Source organism: Rhinolophus sinicus, linkage group LG03 (genome assembly GCF_036562045.2).
Source record: "Rhinolophus sinicus isolate RSC01 linkage group LG03, ASM3656204v1, whole genome shotgun sequence".
Taxonomy (NCBI): Eukaryota; Metazoa; Chordata; class Mammalia; order Chiroptera; family Rhinolophidae; genus Rhinolophus; species Rhinolophus sinicus.
In genome coordinates, this window is record NC_133753.1 from 43,148,467 (window position 1) to 43,169,706 (window position 21,240).

General features: G+C 51.6%; 1 protein-coding gene across 2 annotated transcripts in view; it reads left to right on the forward strand.

Moving 5' to 3' along the window:
- Positions 1-21,240, forward strand: part of ITGA11 (integrin subunit alpha 11) — a 122,720-nt gene that overhangs the window by 94,333 nt on the left and 7,147 nt on the right. For both annotated transcript variants that reach the window (XM_019725629.2, XM_074327510.1), the window contains exons 13-26: positions 227-367; positions 614-817; positions 1,594-1,724; positions 4,547-4,713; positions 6,070-6,212; positions 7,003-7,113; positions 9,953-10,038; positions 10,846-11,053; positions 14,982-15,080; positions 16,106-16,182; positions 18,013-18,102; positions 18,996-19,086; positions 20,402-20,515; positions 20,723-20,809. In XM_019725629.2, the coding sequence (XP_019581188.2) occupies positions 227-367; positions 614-817; positions 1,594-1,724; positions 4,547-4,713; positions 6,070-6,212; positions 7,003-7,113; positions 9,953-10,038; positions 10,846-11,053; positions 14,982-15,080; positions 16,106-16,182; positions 18,013-18,102; positions 18,996-19,086; positions 20,402-20,515; positions 20,723-20,809 (1,749 nt within the window). The remainder of the gene's footprint in view (positions 1-226; positions 368-613; positions 818-1,593; positions 1,725-4,546; positions 4,714-6,069; positions 6,213-7,002; positions 7,114-9,952; positions 10,039-10,845; positions 11,054-14,981; positions 15,081-16,105; positions 16,183-18,012; positions 18,103-18,995; positions 19,087-20,401; positions 20,516-20,722; positions 20,810-21,240) is intronic.

Genomic DNA, 21,240 nt, shown 5'->3' on the forward strand with positions numbered 1-21,240 from the left:
TGTGGGTGGATAACAGGAGGAGGAAAGAGGGGAAGGAAGGACAGACTGACTAGGCGAGTCCACTCCACGGCAGGGGTAGGGAAGAGAGGGCATGAGATGGGTAGGACCCTTCTCGTTTGTTCACCCAAAATTCTGAGCCAAAGCCTGTCCTCGGTTCCCCTGCACCCGAGAGGCAAGGCCTCTTAGCAGCCCACCCCACTGCCCTCTCCCCGTCTCTGTGCCGCAGATAGGCTCTTACTATGGGAGTGAGATCACCTCGGTGGACATTGATGGTGACGGTGTGACCGATGTCCTGCTGGTGGGCGCACCCATGTACTTCAGTGAGGGCCGAGAGCGGGGCCGGGTGTACGTCTACAACCTGAGACAGGTACTGCTGCGTGGGGGCTGGCAGCCTCCCAGGGACAACTGCCTCCTGCCTTCACTCTAGTATCCACGTGGGGAACTGTGTCACCAGAGAGACCAGCGCCCGCCTACTGCACCAGGCCAGGGTGGATGGGAACCTCCTCTGTCACTGGAGTGGGAATGCTGGGGAAGGTGCTCTAGGCCAGAGCAGATTGGGACCCCAAGGCCCTTGCCAGTCCCCCTGAGCCTCTTCCTGCCCCTGGTTTTACAGAATAGGTTTGTTTATAACGGGACACTGAAGGATTCCCACAGTTACCAGAATGCCCGATTCGGGGCCTCCATCGCCTCAGTGCAGGACCTCAATCAAGATTCCTACAACGACGTGGTGGTGGGAGCCCCTTTGGAGGACAACCATGCAGGCGTCATCTACATCTTCCATGGCTTCCGAGGCCGCCTCCTAAAGACACCAAAGCAGGTAGCGCTGCCCCTGGTCAATGGATGGAGCTGGGACACGGAGACCTAGTAGCTCATGCTCGGCCATTGGATGCAGAGTTGTCTGCTGTGTCCTCACCCGGGGAAGGAGTCTGATCTGTCCTAGCTTGACTTACCTTGTGTCAAAATTGGGAAATGGGTGCATTTATCTTCAGGACCTTCCACATCACCCCCTTGGCACCCTCTCCCTGCTTAACTTTATCTCCCCAGCAACAAAAACAAAACCCCAGGGACCTGAACTTCACCCCCTCCACATGCTCTCATGCACTTGGCCGCAAATGGAGAACTCGTACCTGGGCTCACTATTCTCTAGAAATGCTTCACACTGGAAACCTTACTCACTTCAAAAGTGACCCATCCCCAGTCCCAAACCCTCAGGGTCATCAGTTTTGCTTGTGTATGTTATTATTAGGTTGGTGCAAAAGTAATTGTGGTTTTTGCAATTATTTTTATCCTTCTAAACCACAATTACTTTTACACCAACCTAATAGTAAGATAATCTAATATACCACAGTTAGAGACACTGATGAGTTACCTGCCAGGTAGCATGTTTTTACACTTAATGGAGAACTCTTTAAGACACAGTGTTTTAGTCCAAAAGAATGACTTAATGGTAGGAATCTCAGGTGCCAGCACAGACCAGGAGAAGAGATTGCTTTGGGCTGGGGCAGCGTCCTGATGATTTCTACCCCCTCGGGTGGCCCTGCTCCACCCTGTGCTAACGGTGCCCAGTCCCAGCTTTTTCTTTCCACTCCCTAGAGAATCACTGCCTCAGAGCTGGCTCCCGGCCTCCAGTATTTTGGCTGCAGCATCCATGGGCAACTGGACCTCAACGAGGACGGACTTGTTGACCTGGCAGTGGGCGCCCTTGGCAATGCTGTGATTTTGTGGTTAGTTCCCGCTTTTCTTGACTCTTGGGCTCTCCTGAGGGTCATGATGGATACAGGGTTTAAAAGATATGCTTCAGGATCTTTGTCCCTTGTCTTTAATCACTGTCAGCCAAACTCACCCTGTTCTTATCCCACAGCGATTACAAATCTTCTCCTTATGGAATGACTATAAGTTATTTTGAAGTCGCAGTCCCTCTTCTCAGTGGCGTTCTAAGGTTTTCAAGCAATTTAGTGTCAAAAAGCCCCTCACAATTTGCCCTAAAAGTTCTGGCGACTCAGGCATTTCTTCAACTTCAGCTTGTCAAGCTATTTAAAGGGGCAGGCTGAGCATATTCTTATCTGCTGGGAGGACCACACTTCTCCCCTAGAGTGAAAGAATGTTTATGTAACATGCAGATCTCTTTCCTCCAAACCCTTCTGTGTTCTCATTCCCTTTTCCAGGGCCTCGTTTCTGTACCAACCCATCAGATACTTGCTAAAGGTCTCTCCTTAGCAGTGGTCTTCAGCTTATAAACAGACAAAAGCTTTCTGAAAGTCTATATATTTTACCATGTCACATGTTGGCTACTTTTTGAGCCAAAAAGATTTTTTTTAATAAGAACTCTTTCATATATGTTGATGAGATTTCATCCTAAACAGAAGAACTTAAAGAAAATTTGTAAAATAAAAAGGTTAGCGTTTCATCACCTTAACATTACCACTATTCACATTTTGGCATATTTCTTTCCAACATTTTTCCACTTGCATATAATGTTATATAAACGCAATCACATTTTTTTCGTACAACTTATAAAAGGCATTAAACAGAGCTATCGTGTGACTTCACAGGGAGAACAAAGGAAGAGGGGATATGCTCTTGGGCCTCAAGAATATTACGATCCCACTGGGAAATTCCTTAGTCCAGGTTTTCTAGAAAACAGCTTATACGTTAATGCTTTTGGGGAGAAGGGGGCGGGGCCTGCAATCCCAGAAGCAGAAGTGAGGGCCAAAGGAAACTAAAGCAAGAAAGGAAAGAAGATACAAGAGGTGCATTGCTGAACTAGCCGGTCTCATGAGTGCAGCTTCTTGCTCAGTCTCTGCAGAGGGGGAATAGAACCTCTGCTTCCCAAAACAGCCCATCAAGGGGAGGAAGGGGTAGCAGAGTGTCTGCGGGCTCCTCATGTCCCCTGTTTGCCACGGCCAAAGCTTCAGCTGCCCCACCCCAGGTGGTATCCCTGGCACTCCAGGCAACACTGTGGGGAAGGGTCTCTAGGAATACAGGCCTGGCTCTCTTTGAAGATGTGCTCTGCATGTGGGGGCTCTTAGGTCTTTGGTCGTGGCGGCAGCAACAGCTTGGGTGGTAAAGGTATTTGCTGTGTTGGTTCCAGCCAGAAAGCAAGACAGGTGACCAAGACCCAGGGAGGGGGTGGACGTGGCCTAGCCAGTCCTTAGGGTGACACATAAACTAAGTCCTTTACAAGAAACAAGATACAGACACACGAGAACACACATACCAAGAGCATCCGTCTCGCAGAAAGGACTGAATCAACCTCTAGCTTCTGAGGTCTACACCAAAGTGCTGCCTGAGTAGTAATGAGCTTGTGGGCTCAAGCCCTCTGGGGAGACTTTACGGTCCAACCCCATGGATCTCACATGTGACTGCCCATTAAGATCACCTGGGGAATTTGTAAAACTCTCACAGCTCAGGCTTTGCCCAGACCACTCAAAGCAGAATTTCTGGGGGAGAGGCCAGGCAGCAGTAGTTTTTAAAAACTCCTAGGTATTTCTTTACAATGGGCACCAAGTTTGAGAACCACTGATGTGAGCTGTTACATTTACACAGCAGTCCACACTATCTCACTTACCTGCTATGATTCTCACAGTTCCGCTTAGGAGAGATCATGTGACCTGCCTAAAGTCTCATAAGGAACCAACAGAGCCGAGACTCAAATCCATCTTTTTCACTTCACAGCACAAAGGAGGCAGAACACACTTATGTTAAGAAGAGCAGGGTATTAGCACAGATGATTACGCTGAAAGTCTGAAGCATCTGAATCACACTACACTTATTTATTTTTATATAAATGCATGGTTTGGAAAGGCAATACATTTCGTTCCCTACCTATGTTTGACTTAGACCAATAGAAGAGTAAGTGCATTTCCCTGGCCGCCTGGATGAGCCGTGTGGGTGAATGGGTGGGGAGTCTCTGGGACAGGGCTGGTTCCCCACTGTGGCTGCACATTGGAGTCACCTGGGGAGCTGTAATGCCTGAGCTCTTCAAAGTGTGGTCAAGGGACCAATGGCATCAGTATCATTCTAGAGCTTGCTAGAAATGTAGCATCTGTGCAGACCTATCAGATCAGGATCTGTGTTTTCATGGGTCCCCAGGAGAGATGCAGACATATGAAAATCTGAGAAGCACTGCTTTCAGACATGTTGCTGCTGATTCTGATTTAATTTGACCAGGAGTGCAACTTGGGCACCAGAATTTTTTAAGCTCTCCAGATTATTCTAATGTACATGGGGGTTGGGAACCACTGATCTAAAAGTGATGAGGAGGCAAAAGGAAGTCAGTCTGGTCTGCATCGAGGAAAACAATGAGGGGCTGCCTGGAAGAGCTAGGAGGTGGCTGAGCCCGCCCCTCATCACCTGTGCACTTTTTTGCCCAAAGCTTTGATATCCGGAGCCTTTCTCTGCCCCACCCCCACCCCTGCACCCTACCTCACCCTCCAGTAGTGGTTTTGCAGATTCCATTCCCATCTGGTTCTCCACCTTTCCCCTAGGTCGCAGCAGGGCCACCTTGCACCCTGCCCCACCCCAGCTACCTGCCCTTCTCCTCCAGGTCCCGCCCTGTGGTTCAGATCAATGCCAGCCTCCACTTTGAGCCGTCCAAGATCAACATCTTTCACAGAGATTGCAAACGGAGCGGCAGAGATGCCACCTGCCTGGCCGCCTTCCTCTGCTTCACACCCGTCTTCCTGGCACCCCATTTCCAAACAACAACAGTTGGTAAACAAGGCCCCTACCTCTTCCAGCTCCAGTCTCCCCTACAGACTTTGGAATTGTTCTGTTTCAAAACCTGGGCTTTTGAGGAAGTGGGTTTTAAGTGCCAGGTCACACCTAGAGCCTCATTTGATGACTGCTAGATGCCCATTCGCTACTCTAATTCTGAGCAACAGATTGGGGATATCACCGCAGGGCAAGATGGCAGTGAGGAGTGGAGACCAACGAGGGAAAACCTGAGGAAGAAGGAAATGGTTGGGATGCAGAGTTTAGACCAGAACAGGGAACTGCAAGCAGTGGAACAAACTGGGGTTTGGAAACCATGATGTCAACCTGGATGCAAAGGAAGAGTCAGACCCGGGAGGGGGAGCTGGGAACCAGGGGCTCAGGTATATTAAGACCCCACTAGCAGTGGTCACTGCTCAGAGTGGGTGTGAGTCTGCAGCAGGGCCATTTCCTTCTGAGAATCCATCACCTCCAGCCAAGACTGGGGTCAGATACCGGCTTATGGCAGCTCTGGGTTCAGGCAACCCCAGAAAGTGATAGCTGCAGATTCGGGACCAGGATGGTCCCATGCAGGAAATGGGGACCACAGAGAGTTTCTCAGCCAAGGAGCAGAGCCAACCAGACAAAGAGGAAACGGGTGTCTAGGGAGAAAATGAGAACAAAGGCAGGCCTGGGTGGCTGTGCCCTTCTTTCGACTTCTATCTATGAAAGGCGAAAGATGCAAGAACCTGCTCTACCCAGAGGGTTGGCTGGGATACAGGAGAAGGGACTGAACTTTTCCTGGAATTAGCAAAAGATCAGTCTAGTTGGAGGGGAGAAGGCTGCTGGCCTTCAACCCCAGCACAGTCTTAAGTTTAAGGAGCTGGTGAGAAGCTGGTGGGAGCTGGCTTCCTGCAGAGGCTCTGACCCAGACATGATGGGATCCCAGCGCCAAGGGTGAGAGCTAGGAAGGGGAATGGGAAGAAAGACATGTGTTGACTCCAGGAGGGGTTCCAACGGGCATCACATCGCCCTGACCTCCTCCCCCACCCTTCATCCTGTCTCCTCTCCTCTTCTACCACATTTACTTTTCCCTCCATTTCTTCCTCTTTGTCTTTCCCTTCGCTATCAGCCCTGTCTTCCTTTCTCCTACTTCTGCTTCTCTCTTCTCTTCAGTTCCTTCCTTTTCTTCTTTCACTTGCTCTCTGCATGGGCATTTCCCACCCTGGTAAGGGGAGAGGAGCAGCTCTTCTCTGGTCAGCCTGGAGGGCTTCCGGGAGGAGGCCGACTTTCCAGAGGCTATTTTAAAACAGAGGCAAACAGTCTTGGATAGAAATATGTCTCCACCTTCATAGTCTTGCCCTCTGCTTCCTCCAGGCATCATGTACAATGCCACCATGGACGAAAGGCGGTACACACCACGGGCCCACCTGGATGAGGGCGGAGACCGATACACCAACAGGGCTGCCCTACTCTCCTCCAGCCAGGAACACTGTGAGCAGATCAACTTCCATGTCCTGGTAAGCCTGCTGCCCAGCATCCCCTCAGCAGGGCCCAAGTTCCTACAGGAATTGGACACAGAGCTGGAGGAGGTGCTGCCATAGGAGAGGCAGAGAGCTCAACTGGTGCCAGCAGACCCCAGGAAGCCAGGCAGCGGGCAGTGTCCTAGACCATGGCCACCCCAGACTCAGGCCCCAGAGAAAAGGCCACTGGGACACACTACCTACCACCTCATTATACCATCCTCCAAAATCCCTTCTTCCCCAGCTTTCATGTGCCCACTGTTTCTTTAGCAGGGGATGAAATGTGAGCACGCAGGGCCTTGGTGGGGTCTAGCGGAGAGAACAGGACCAGCTGGCAGGGACCATGGATGGAAAGGAGGGGATAAGCAGGCATCCACTAAAAATAAAGACCAAGTAAAGCAGGCCCGTGGTGTGGACAAGCTGGGAGGAGGGACAGAGATAAACCAGCCTGGCAGAGAAGGGAAATCAGTGGGAGCCTGGTGCCCCATTTTCTGCATAAAGAAGAGGATGAGAAGTTCACCTCATCCAGAAACTCCAGGCACCCAGGCCACAGCTCAACCAGGCCACAGCAGAGCCCAGGGTGCCTTCCTGGAGGCACACGCTTCAGCTGCGGTCCCCACTGGAAACGTCCTTCAGCCCATGACAGCTCCTCTAACTGGGACTCATACCGTGGACCGACAGGACACTGCCCTCCCAGCTTAGGGAAGTGAAGTCCTCTCTCAGTGGTCCTAGCCCAGAAACAGATACCCCCTCGGCACTGAGCCCATTCTCATCTCCTCCCTCCCAGGACACCGCTGACTACGTGAAGCCAGTGACATTCTCAGTTGAGTATTCCCTGGAGGACCCTGACCATGGCCCTATGCTGGACGATGGCTGGCCCACTAGCCTCAGAGTCTCGGTACGTCCTGGCACACAGGGCACAAGTCTGGTGCATACCCTACCCACGCCCACCCTTACCTCCTCCTAGAAGCCCAGAGCTGAGTGTGACAGGTGCAAAGGCATTCTTCCCTTAGCACACCTTCCCATCTACTACCCGGTAAACCTGCAACGTGGCTCATTCCCTTCTCCCTGTGGCCTGTACTGAACAATTTCTGGAGGGTAAGGACGAGGCCTTCTTCTGTTTAAGGGTCCCCCATATCCCCAGCACAGGGTGAGCACTGAGTGGGTCACAGAACCTGATGGGGTTTTGGGTCCCAATCTCCCACCTCCCTCATTTACAGATGAAGACACGGGAATGACTGATGAGCAGACAACCCTCCCACCCGTTCCTAAGTATTCCAAAAGTAGGGGCTGTTAGCCTCATCCTTGGCTCTGGCCCCATCTGCCACCACATTTTCTAATCCCTGCTCCAGGAACGTCAGAATTTTCTGGAATCTGACACTCAGATGCTCCCTGCATCAGCCACTCCATATACATCCCAGTTATCAATTCTGTCAGAGCCGTGCTGGGAGAGCAGGGACATTTGTAAAAATGGAATATCTCATACCTGAACCCTGAGGATTTAGGAAACAACTCTGAAATATACCACAGTGCTGTTAACACCATTACCTGTGAGGTCTGGTCACTGAGAATGTCTCTGAGAATCATTATACAGAATTCAGCCAGCAAACCACAATTTCAGAATTACTCTTACTTGTTCTTACTTGTATTTCTCCAACGTAAAAGGACTTCAACAGCAATGCTTCTGAAAATCCCCTCTCTGTTCCCATTCGCCCCTACTGACTCCGCTCCCCGCTCCCTTCCCTCCCTGCCCAGCATCCCCATTCCCAAACTTTCCACAATCTGCTGTCCAACCCTTGAACTTTACACCTTTACCCTTTCCTCCTGATTCTGTGTCACAAATGCATAAGAGAGGCTGCCTTAAAATGCAGTCCAAGGGAGGGAGAGGAACGGACTGGCACAGCTGGATCCGCGTGAGGGAGACAGGAGAGGGGAAATGCTGTGTGCACTAAGCCACTGATATTTTTCCCCATCACCGTAATTACAAAGTCACGAATGAATGAGTGTGTACGTGTCAGTCATTCTACCAGCATGTGGAAGCCCATGACTCGGATTAACGTGAAGGGGGTACTCACAGCTCTGACACTTGATCTCCATGCAAGGTGGTAACAAGGGTCATAGGCCAGGTTGAAGAACTGAGAGGAAGTGTAGTCAAGCAATCAGATGATAGGGCAGGGGGACTTCCTGGAGGAGGTGGCTTTCGACTGGACCCTAAAAGATAGACAGGATTCAGATATGCAGAAATGGGGAGGATGGGATTTTACTCCAGGAAAGCTGATAGTATAACCAAGGTACAGAAGTGGGAAAAAGTAAGGTGAAGGGGTGTGTAAAGAAAAGGTGAGAAATAGAGCTGAAAAAGACAGTTTGGGGCATATTCTTGAGGGTTTTGAATAGCAGCTAAATTTCTAGAAACCTTGTTCATCTGGATTTCTAGCCCCCAGCAAATTAGAAACATTCTTGCCATCATTCTTCTCCAAATTCTCATTTAGCATTTGCGAAATGCCCAGCACTGTTCTAGTACTGTAATGTCTCACCTCTTAGGGAAAGGAGCCATTCCATATTGAGTGGAACAGTTGCTTATCACATTAAATTATTCCTTTTAATGAACTGGAGAGAAATTTTCCCGAAGGTTATTATGTAGTTTTCACACTTCTCACAGTATACTCTGCAGGAGTGGGAGGTATCTTATAGGAGATTTAAAATTACCAAGATGACAGGGGTGCTAGAATACAGTGAAGCCCCTGAGAACTACGAAAGTGTCTTGAACTATGTCCCTTCATGGAATGGCCTCGCTTTGTGTGCCTTCGTAAAACTCTGCTGTCCTCTTCCCTGGCTGCTATTGCAGTGTGCCTGCCTCTAGTCTTGACTCCTCAAGTTTATCCCTCCATGGCAGCCAGAGGGAGCCTTCAACACACAGGTCTGTTAGGACCCTCCCTGCCAAAAGCAGTCAGTGGTTCCTATCCATTGCAAGGCACAACCCCAAGGCCCTTAAGGATTGGCGTCTGCCCACCTCTCCATCTCCTCTACCCCGAGCTCAGGACTGCTCTGCCTACAGCAACACTGAACTCCCTGCCATTTCCCCGACGTGCCATGCTACTTCACGCCTTAGGACCTCTGCACAGGCTTGCTCTTCCTCCCGGACTCCCCTCCCCCTCTGGCCCATCCAGCTAACTTGGTCACCCTTCAGAATTCTGACCTACTGTTCTGCAAAGCCGTCTCTGACCATCTGCAGGCCAAAATAACTGATTCCTCTTTCTGCCTGTTTTATTCATCATACAGACTTCTAATTTTTTTTGCACATTTCACACTGTAATTATTTGTTCACACACCAATCTTCTCCATGAGCTGAGAGCAGGAGCTGTGTCTTCCTCGTCCTATAGTCCCAGCACCAAAGACCTTGCCCTCCACATAGTAGATAATCAATACATGTTCACTAGAACTGCTCTGCTGGGTAAGTGGGTATTTTGTGGGACCAGCTCAGTTAAGGACGGAGGAGGAGGGACCCAGGAGGAGTTGAGTTGTGAGTCATGTTTTAAAGAAGGGAGTGTCTATGCAAAAGCATGGGAAACAGCAGTGTGCTGTCTGTGAACAGGGAAGAAGAGATGAAGCCCCGGTCTAGTGCAGTAGAGACAGGAGCTGGTGTGCTGTGGGGGTGAGGGCTGGCCCGCCGCAAAGATGGGGATTCCAGGCTGTGGGTTCCCTATCCAGCTGCCCACCGTTGGCTCTCCCTGGCCCAGGTGCCCTTCTGGAACGGCTGCAATGAGGACGAGCAATGTGTCCCTGACCTTCTGCTGGACGCCCGCAGTGACCTGCCCACAGCCATGTGAGTTGCCTCCTCCTTGCATCCCCCCGACTCTTCTTCCTTCCCTTCTGGTGGAGCTGGGGCTCCCAGGGCCCTGGGTTAGTTCCTGCACATCCTTCTCATAGGCAGCTTGGATCAAGCACAGAACCTACAGCCTGGGTCTAGTCCACGCTCTGCTTCTAGGTCCCGTGTGACCTCAGGCGAAACTCCCCTCTCTGGGCCTCAGTTATCTACTCTGTAAAATGACTACAGTCTAATCCAACCTCTTCAAACTTTGTTTAGAAAAAGGAATCCTTCCTTTGGAGCCTATACTACAAAACAGATAAAAGGTGGAGACCAGGGACCTGGAGATCCAGGCACTGAGTCTCCAACCCTCCGATTAGGTGACCTTGAAGGTTCATTGACTGACCACTTGAGCTCCGCACTAAGGAGACTAGCCAAGGGTGCCCACAATCCCTTGGAAGAAACAAACTAGCATACAAGGAAAAATAAGGAACAATGTCGTATTTTAAATTTATGTGATAATTTTCAAATAATTTATGCTCAACTTTTACCCAACTATGAGATGATTTAGATAGAAGACATAAACACCATGACATATACAATAAATAGAAATAGCACATCCAAACCTTGTAGAAGGATGAAGAAACAAAAATTCCCATCATTTAGGCTAATAATCAGAATTGTCTCTACATTTAGCTCTGAGCTTCCTGGTAGCCAGAGCCAAAAGAGAAACATGCTGAATGGAGAGGTGATACACGAGTCGTGAGGTCTACCCCTGCATTCCCCATTCCGTCTGCCTGAGCCCTGGTGGTCTCTTTCCCGCAGGGAGTACTGCCAGAGGGTGCTGAGGAAGCCTGCTCAGGACTGCTCGGCATACACGCTGTCCTTTGACACCACAGTTTTCATCATAGAGAGCACACGTCGGCGGGTAGCAGTGGAGGCCATGCTGGAAAACAGGGGCGAGAACGCCTATAACACAGTCCTAAATATTTCACAGTCAGCAAACCTGCAGTTTGCCAGCTTGATCCACAAGGTAAGACCACGGCGACCTGCCCAGCCTGCCTCAGGCAAAGGACAGAAGCAGGAGAGGAAGGATCCAGGCAAGGGCCTGGGTACACATTACAATCACCTGGGTGCTTAAAAATGTCTGTATCTAGACTTCTCCCAGAGAGTCTAACTCAGGGGTGTCCAAACTGCGGCCTGTGATCCATTTTTTATTGGCCCGCAGCAAATTCCAAAAATATATTTAGTTTACTTAAATAAACCAGGTGAGGCAATATGTACTTCACCTCAAGTGAGTGGCCCAGCTGTTTGTGTATTTTACCGCATATGGCCCTTGGTGAAAAACATTGAAAAAAGTTTGGACACCCCTGGTCTAACTGATCTGCCTGCAGTGGGGCCTGGATCAGTGCACTTTTAAAGCTGCCCAGGTGAGGTCTGTGCAGCCAGGGCTGAGAACCACCGGTAGAAGGGCGTCTGAGCCCCCTGGGAATGGGTGGAGGAATGTCCTGCAGCCTGTGTCTTTGCCGTGTGCGCGCTTGCTGTGTCCTGCAGCCTGTGTCTTTGCCGTGTGCACCAGCGCCTACACAGCCTCTGCTACAATTTATCCTACGCTTTCTCAGAAGGGTCCTTCCACCAAGAACCAGGACAAGTTACTCCCACTTTAAAACCTCCTCTCATTCCTGTTGCTTTTACAACAAATTCCAAATGCCTTATTGTGGCTGTCCCCACCCACCACCTGCCATTTCTGCCCTTACTCCCACGCCCTTAGCCCTACCAGCCATCAGTTTCCCAGCACACCTCCTTGTTCACACCAAGGCCCTTCCCACTTCAGTCCCCTGCCTGGGACTCCTTCCCTCCTCTGCCCAACAAGCTTCTGCTCCATCTTCATAACCATTTACAATGCCTGGCACGGTGCTCAGCTCTTGGCATGCATTTCACCCCTGCAACCTCATGAGGTGGTGAGGTGGTGGTGATGGTGAAGTGGTGAGATGGTGGTGATGTGGTGGTGTGATGAGGTGGTGGTGAGGTGGTGGTGATGTGGTGAGGTGGTGGTGTGGTGGTGGTGAGATGGTGGTGAGGTGGTGATGGTGGTGAGGTGAGGTGGTGGTGAAATGGTGGTGAGGTGGTGGTGAGGTGGGAGTGAGGTGAGGTGATTGTGAAGTGGTTGTGTGATGATGGTGAGGTGAGGTGGTGGTGAGGTAAGATGGTGAGGTGAGGTGGTGGTGAGGTAAGATGGTGGTGAGGTGGGGTGAGGTGAGGTAGGGATGAGGTAAGGTGGTGGTGAGGTAGGGGTGAGGTGAGGTGGTGGTGAGGTGGGGGTGAGGTGAGGTGGTGGTGAGGTGGTGGTGATGGTGAAGTGGTGAGATGGTGGTGATGTGGTGGTGAGGTGGTGGTGAGGTGAGGTGGTGGTGAGGTGGTGGTGAGGTGGTGGTGAGGTGGTGGTGAGGTGAGGTGGTGGTGAGGTGGTGGTGAGGTGGTGGTGAGGTGGTGGTGAGGTGAGGTGGTGGTGAGGTGGTGGTGAGGTGAGGTGGTGGTGAGGTGAGGTGGTGGTGAGGTGGTGGTGAGGTGGTGGTGAAGTAATGGAGGTAGTATCCCCATATTCCAGAGGAGGAACTGAGGCACAGAGAGGGGTTAAGTGGTCTGAACAGGACCACACAGCTAGTAAATGGCCGAGCAGGATTCCTGCCCATAGCTGGCTTCTGAGCCTGCACTTCATGACAGAGCATACCGTGTTTCCCTGAAAATAAGACTAGGTCTTATATTAATTTTTGCTCCAAAAGACGCAGTAGAGCTTATGTTCAGGGGATGTCATCTGAAAAATCATGCTAGGGCTTATTTTCCAGTTAGGATGCTTTATATCATGCTCTTTGTGGTACCTTCCCAAAGACCCAAAAGGCCACACAGAGCCCTCCAGCCCAGGACAGCTCTCAGACACTGACCTGTGTGTGCTCCAAGGAAGTCACCAGAGTCTGAGTGCTGCCCTGTTGTAACCCGGGATCCCTGGAACACAAGTGCCCTGTCTTGGTCACATCTGTCCTCAGGGCTGGGCCAGGGCTGGACACATAGAAGTCCCTCAGGACATGTTTGTTGAGTGAAACTAGGACATCACTGTCATGTGTGGGTGCTGGAGCACCCCAGTTCCCATCAGACGCAGTCTCTGTCCTCATGGCTCTTAGAGTATCGATGTGGAGCCCAGGATGCAGGGCAGGACATGTGTCAGTGCTTTTCTGTACTCATCTCCACCGAGGAGCCACCCTCCAAACCGTCGTCATGTTTAGTCCCTCTGTCAGGCACAGGTCGGGGCCCCAACACCACGCCCTCCACAGCCCTAACTGAAGATGGAGAGCCCATATGATGGTCCTTCCTACTCCTCTCCTGCCCAGAGATGTTGTACCTGTCTGGATTTGGTGTGTTTAGAGGGAAATGAGCCCCAAACCTGCACCCACCTTTTCCTGCTTCCCTGGCCCAGACTTTACAAACCTGTGCCTGTTCATAATCCTAGAAGGAAGAAATCATGGACTTTTGTCTCTGTGGCACAGAAGGGCTTTTGGAACTGAGTGAAGGCAAAGAGAAGTGGGTGCCATGTTCTGTAAAGTGCTGTGTCTACATACACAGCAGATGGTGTCTAGGGCTGGTCTGCAGCCTGGCTCCTTCACAGATGCCACAAATCCTTCCCCCTCCCTGAATATGCTCACAGCTAGGAGATCAGCATGCCTCTCCCCTGCCTCCCCCAAACCCCCGCCATCCAGCCAAGGGGAACTCTAGTAGAGGAAGCACCCCTCTCCACCAAAAACAAATGTGTTAGTCTGATCACACACCCTTTGTGCACACACATGCAAAAAACCTACAAACCTACATATATATCCAAGGACACACACATGCTCTGTATGCATACAACCAGATACATGTACACTCGTGTCCCAACATGCAGACCCCCACACACAGAGCCTACACAGACATGCTTCTACAGCCACATGTGCATGTGCCCAGGCAGTGCCCCAGGGTGCAGAGCCCACGGCAGGTACGAATTACCCTCATAATGACAGCAGCCGTATGTGGAGTGATTACACGAGTCTGGGCATTGAACTAGGCCCTGCCTTTACACGCATTTATCATTTAATCCTCATAACAACTAAATGCACTAGATACTATTATCCCCATTTTACAGATGAGAAAAATGAGACCTAAGCAAATAAGTGCCAACCAGCAGCATCTAGCTAGAGCACTGTGTTGGGTCTCTTCCCTCTGGACCTGTGCTGGGGGCACACTCGTGCTAGCTCAGCAGGGCCCCAGACAAGCTGGGGAGCCTAGTGACATTTCCCTCTCAACTCTGCCAACCTTTTCTCAATGTCCAGCAGCCAGTGAGTGACCTGCTATAAAGAGTCCTGAACCAGAGAGTGGTGAAAGGGTTTGAAAGGGGCGGAGGCACAGAAAAAGGAAAGAGAAAGAAGCACTGCGCACAAGTCCGATGGCAGCAGGGGCTCTGGGGCAGCTCCTGACCAGCACCCAAAGCTTCATTTCATGGCTCAAAGAGGTCCTTTGCAATCCTTCTGATGGAAAGATGTGTGATCCATCCAAGGGCCACAAAGCCAGAGGGAGGCAGAATGGCCAGACTGGAGAGCCTGAATCCCAGCTCCGCGCCACTTTCTGAGCTAGTTACTTCCCATGTCTGGGCCTCAGTGCCCCCATCTATAAGTGGGATGATAATCCCTGCATCTCAGTTGGTACAGAGGGAGTGACAAGGCATACGCTGGAGAGCCAGCCCATTCTCTCCACAACACAGCACAGCTGAGCTCTCTCCCACCCCTGCCACCCCCGAGCCTCCAGGGCCCCCGTGGTGCTAGTGTCAGAGGACCTACCTGTAGCTTCAGCGTGGGTGGCGGGGGATGATGGTGGTCCCCCGACCTGGGTCTCATGCCCTGTCTAATTGCTACTCCAATGTCCCCACCCACCCCCAGGACGACTCCGAGGGCAGCATCGAGTGCGTGAACGAGGAGAGGAGACTCCACAAAAAAGTCTGCAATGTCAGCTACCCCTTCTTCCGGGCCAAGGCCAAGGTTGAGGCTGGGGAAAGTTCAGGGAGGGCCCAGGGTGGGTACTGGGAGGCAAGAGAAATGGAAGCAAACAGAGGGGAGGACTGGGGGGATGGAGAGTCCTGAGAATGGCTTTAAGCAGGTCAGTTTTTCCTCCCATGCAATGACCTTCCAATGACCTACGCAGCCAGCCACCAGAGAGCGGCAGCCCCAGGAGAGCACCCAGGCCCCTTCACCTCAGGGGCAGCCCTACCAGTCCCACCCATCACCCTGCTAATTATCCCACTGTCTGTTATCCTAACAAGTTTTCTCAATGTCCAGCCTCTGTCATGGTGCTGTGCGTGGGGAGAAAAATGAACACTTCTCAAGCACCTACCATGTGCTTAAAATTATAGGCTGTGTGATGGGAGAAGCAAATTTGCAGGGAAAAGGAGGTCAACTCCAGATTTTGGGGGTGTTTGCCCAACCCTCCAGGACAGTAGGTAACCACTGAAGGTTCTAGAGCAAGAGAAGACCTAACTGAGGTCAAGCTGGTTGTAAAGCAGGAATCAGAGGGGAGCTTGAGGCAGAAGCCAGCTAGAGAGCAGCAGTACATTCCCAGAAATAGGGTCTGCAAAGCTGGGGAAAGGGGAGACCTGGGGGAGGGGGATTGGAGCTCCTTGTAGAAGAATCTCCCAAGGGGGATACATGTCACGATTATAGTTTTGGGGTGAGGCTCTGACAAACCAGGAGCTCTAGAGTAAAGCCCCAGCGGGGGGCAGCACACAGGACAAGCTCCCTCCCTCACCCCTGCTGCTCCCTGAGAGAAGGGGGCCCCAGGTCTCCTGAGGAAACCCCAGGTGGGTCAGACTTGGGAAGAACACAGGGGTCTGTGCAAAGCTCCGTTCGCATTACTCCAGCACCTGGTCCTCCCTCCCCCTGCCCACTGCCAGCACGCAGGGCCCACCCAAGTGGGCAGGGGGTTGGAAGGGGTGGACCAGGGCTGGTCAGGGTAATGTCCAGACATGCAGTTCCCAGCCAGCCCAGCTCCAGTGACTTCTTCCTTGCAGGTGTCTTTCCGTCTAGACTTCGAGTTCAGCAAATCTATCTTCCTGCACCACCTGGAGATCCAGCTCACAGCCGGCAGGTCAGGGCTTTGACTGCTCCTTCCTCCCAGCTCACTTCTCCTGGGCCCTGTTCTGCTGCAAGGAACTGCCCCTCCCCAAAGTGACTCCCTCCCCATGCCCTGCCCCTTTACTGCCCCACCCTCAGAGGGCCCCTAATAAGTACCCAAGCGGGGGCCAACCTGCTGCCTGATATACTGCCACCATTTATGCTTGGGTGGTCCGGATATAAATAATGCCCTTATCTTTATATAGTATTTTATATAGCAGCTATTTAAAAACCCTACAGTTATAAAGCACTGTACATATAACACCTCAGTCAGTCGTCACAGCAGCCCCCTAAGATAGGCAAAGCAAGAGTTATTCCCCCTACCTCCTCCCAAGTTACAGGTAAGAAAAGGGAAGCTCAGAGAGGTTGAGTGAATTTCCCAATGACACACAGCATGTAACTAGTACAGCTGGGAGCTGAGCACTAGCCTATTCCTTGTCCAGGGCTCTTTCTGTCCTGGTCACCTCTCTCCCCGTTGGAAATTTTTCCATTTTTAAAAGAGCTTCCTTTATTCTGTGTAGCTCTGTCTGTCTGTCTCCCTCCCATGGAGTTTGCTATATAGGTTGACACTGGGAATCACCCTGTGTCAGTAATAAACACACTTTTCTTTTTCACAGAATTATCTCTGTGTGGGAAAGGAGGGAGGCAGGAAGGGATTCTGACAACTCTGGAGCCTTGTAAACGGCCAAAACCCTCCTGAGAACTTCTCCACACTGAGAAATAAATACCCAAGCAAACTGAACACCAACATTCCAGCGCGCGCGCACACACACACACACACACACACAAACATTCAGAGGTCACCACAGGGAGTACTGGAGATCAACACACTGGCATGCGCTGTAGTTAAGCAAATTGTACATTTTGGTGAAATTCTCAGTTGACATGAGACAGTTTGTAAGATGTATTAATATCTTAAGGCCTCCCTCACGCTCTTCCCTGCTTTTAGAAAACACAGCCCTGTTCTCACGGGAAAATGCACTGCACAGTGGTGTCTGCACAGCCGGGGTGTTTGTGAATTAGGCCTGTGCAGGATCTGTGTGAGTCAGGTATGCCCTTTCTAACGAAATCCCTATCCTGGGGTAAGGCTTCCAAAGGGAATAAAACTCAGTGTATGTCATGAGAAGAAATCGTATCTTTTTATGTCTGAAACTATTTGCCCTGGTCGTTCCTGGTGCTCAGATTGAAAGGCAGCGCATTTGACAAAACTCCCTCCAAATGGCTCTTAATTTTACTCTCCGGCCTTTTCAAGGCAGCTAAGTACCCTCAGCCAACCTGTGAGAGCTGCCGCCGCCCCAGTCAGCTCAGGAGGGATGGTTCGAGGATAAATAAACCACTCCACTGGGGATTCTTTATTGTCCTCCCCTCACTTGGGCAGAGCAGGCAGCCTTTGTCCCACATGTGTCATCTCCCTTTGGGCCCACAGCACAGGATTTGCTCCTCGGACCGATGAGGGGCTGAGAGAAGGGCTCGCAGGAAGTCAGTGGCTAAGCACATTCGATTGGTCGGTCTTCCCGGCTTCCATCCGTCTTTCCCTGCCCCACGTTAGCCCAGACGTACTGCACCTAAAAAGGCAGCAGGAAAAGTTGATGGCACTAACCAGTTCCCCTGCCGCCCTGGCCCTTCCCCTCCTGGGAGATACTTCAGGGTCCCACTCTGGCTGTGAGTCCCACAGGAGCCAGGATTCTCCTTCTCAGTCTGACTTCGGCCCCTCCTGCTGCAGTGAGCCAGTGGATGTGCTGGCTGAGCTGGGTGGAGGGAGGGCCAGCTCTGTCCTGACCGTGCCACCTTGCTCTCTTTGCAGCGACAGTGACGAGGAGGAAAACACCAAGGGAGACAACACAGCCCTCCTGCGCTTCCACCTCAAATATGAGGCCGACATCCTCTTCACCAGGTGAGCCAGGACCCCAAGGGAGGGGAGGGGATACATGGAAGGAGTGAAGCCTAAAGAGGGGCACCCTCTGGGGAGCCCTGATTGGGTTGGAGTCCCAGGGGCCAGGCCCCAGTGCTGAGGGCCTATGAGATGGAACCAAGTATGTCCCTGAGGGATCAGAGCGTACAGCCCCCTCATTCATGGTGGGGAGGTGGTGTCAAAACAGAGGAAGGAGACAGGGTCCTGGCCCCCAGGGAGCTCTCAGCAGGGACAAAGGGGGAGGGCCAGGGCAGCAGGCGGTATCCACCCCAAGTGCGGGTAATAAGTAGAGTATGATCTCTGGAGAATTTTAAAATAGTAATAAAACCTACTAAGTCCTGCTTTTCATTATCACCTTGCCCCAGCAATTCTAAACAGCGTCAGTGAGAAACTGCTCCTCCCCAGGCAGACTTCTCCTACAGCCCACAGCCCTGGGTGTGCCACTGGCCCTCAGTCTATCCTCTGAGAGCTCCCAGGCAGATGGAAACATCTGGACAGAACAGCAAACACACAGAAGGAACGTTCAGGCCTTCCCATGACCACTTCTAGAGGCTGGAACAGTACACAGTGAGCGAGTTCATGCTCAAAAAAGGCCATGCCCCTGGGCACAGAGGCTGGGGATGGTTAGTAACTGTCACTTCTGGCCCAGGCTCATTCCACACACCAGGCAGACATTGCTAATGGATGTCAGCATTGATTCCTGCTGAGCCTCAGAATCCTTCTCAACACAGTGAGTGCTCCTGATGGACAGAAGAGGAAAGCTATTTTTTGTGGTCTAGGAGGAGGCAGGCCCATGCCCACACCCTCTTTCATTCATTTATCCATCGAGCCAACACTGACTGAGCTCACAGCGGCCCTGTCCTCTGTCCCTGCAGGAGCAGCAGCCTGAGCCACTATGAGGTCAAGCCCAACAGCTCACTGGAGAGATATGATGGCATCGGGCCTCCCTTCAACTGCATTTTCAAGGTAAGTCTGGGGAACCAGGCAAAGAGTGAGGACGGGAGCTGAAGATCCCCATTTGGATCTGGACTCATTGCTAGTGCTTGGGGTCACCTGAACCCTACCACCCACTCACTGGATGACTTTAGGCAAGTCACGGCCCCTCTCTGGGCCTCTCAGTCCTCACCTGGAAAATAATAGGGCTGGACTGGGAAGATGGATCGGTGAAGATTACATGTGACTGCGTATAATTTTTAAAATCTTTTAAAAAATATTTAACATGAAAAACAGGGTCAAAATGCACTGGGGTTCTTTCTCTCCCATGAAAGTCCAGAATTGGTAGCTTCACAAAGTCATCCAGGACTGGATCTGCTGTATTTCTCTTGCACCATCCTCAACATGCAATTATCAACCTTGAGTTCACCTCACAGCCCAAGATGGCTGCAGCTCCAGCCATCACATTCTCATTCCAGGCAGCAGGAAGAAGGAAGAGCAAAGAGCGTGCCCTCCCCGCCAGGGAATTAACTCCTTGGCAGTTCCTCACACTTCCAGTTATCTCTCATTGTCCAGAACGTTGTGATTTAGCTGTAAGGGAGCCTAGAAAATGCAGCTTTTTCTCTTGGTTTCTGTCACTAAGAAAGGTGGGTAAAGGAAATCAGGAGGCGGCTTAGCAGTCTGTGCCACAGTGGGCCCTGCCCCTGAACTGCTGTGTGAGAGCCAGGGGCAGACTGACAGCTGGAAAACTGCACTTCAGATACACTGAGACCTGGATGGCTCCTCCAAGAGAGGTTTGGTAACCTGCCCAAGGCCACACAGCTCAAATGTGGTGGCCGCCGCAGGTTATATTCCTGGTCTTTCCAATTCCAATGCCCTGCTTGTAATCACTGCAGCTCTGACACCTAATGTGTCACAGGATGTGAACTATCACACACTCACTATTTACATCCTTCATCAGTTAACGATTCTCTCTCATAATAAGTTAATTGCGGTCACCATGTCCACCCCCAGGGTGGCCGCTGGTACCAGGCAACAAAATCCCCCTGAACCAAGAGGAGCTGAAAATGGAAGTGCCCCTTGCTCGCCAGCCTCATGGCCTCCCCCCACACTGATTTGTCCTCAGCTGCAGGAGCCCACCCCTTCCAGGATCCCTGCAGCCTCTGGGGTGACTTGACAGGGCCTTAAAGTTTCCACAGTGAAAATGCCAGGGGGCTCGTGGGGGCCCCTTTCCCAGGCCTGGCTGGGGGATGGCTGCCCCCAGGGGCTGTTGGCCCCTTTGGACCTTGTTCTCTCCTCCCCCTCCAACTGCTGCTGGGGCATTGACACCTCCCCCTCTCGGCCACAGATCCAAAACCTGGGCTTGTTCCCCGTCCACGGGGTCCTGATGAAGATCACTGTGCCCATCGCCACGAGGGGCGGCAACCGCCTGCTGATGCTGAGGGACTTCCGCACCGACCAGGTACGTCTGCCTGGGGGGCCCGCTGAGGGCAGGGCTGGGAGAGACAGACGTACCCCTAGGTGTGTCCCACGTCCTCGGACCCCAGCTCCTCCTCCCAGGCCCAGGCCCAGCTGGGCTTCCTCTGGAAGAGGAGGAGGAAGGAACACCCCTGGATTCTGAGTCTGTCGACACTGATTGTGAGGCTGGTGGTATGTGCTCCTTCTGTAGGTGAACACGACCTGTAATGTGTGGGGAAACAGCACCGAGTACCGACGTGCCCCGATGGAGGAAGACTTGAATCGTGCCCCACAGCTGGTGAGTGTCCCCCAAACTAAGAGCCATGGGGGACAGCGGGGGAAGAGGAGTGCTGCCTGAGTTCTAAGGGCGCTCTCTCTCTTATCCCATAGTTTGTCAATAAGAGCTTATTGAGCAAACCTATATATCATGATTCCCCGAAAATAAGCCCTAGCCAGACCATTAGCTCTAATGCGTCTTTTGGAGCAAAAATTAATATAAGACCCGGTCTTATATGATATAAAACTGGGTATAATATAATATAATATAATACCGGGTCTTATATTAATTTTTGCTCCAAAAGACACATTAGAGCTAATGGTCCGGCTAGGTCTTATTTTCAGGAAAACACGGTATGTGCCCAGCCTCAAACCAGGAGGAAACAGAATAAGGAGTAGATACTTCTTGCCCTTAGTGAGCTCACCATTCTTCAGGAGATGCAAGAGTGAGTG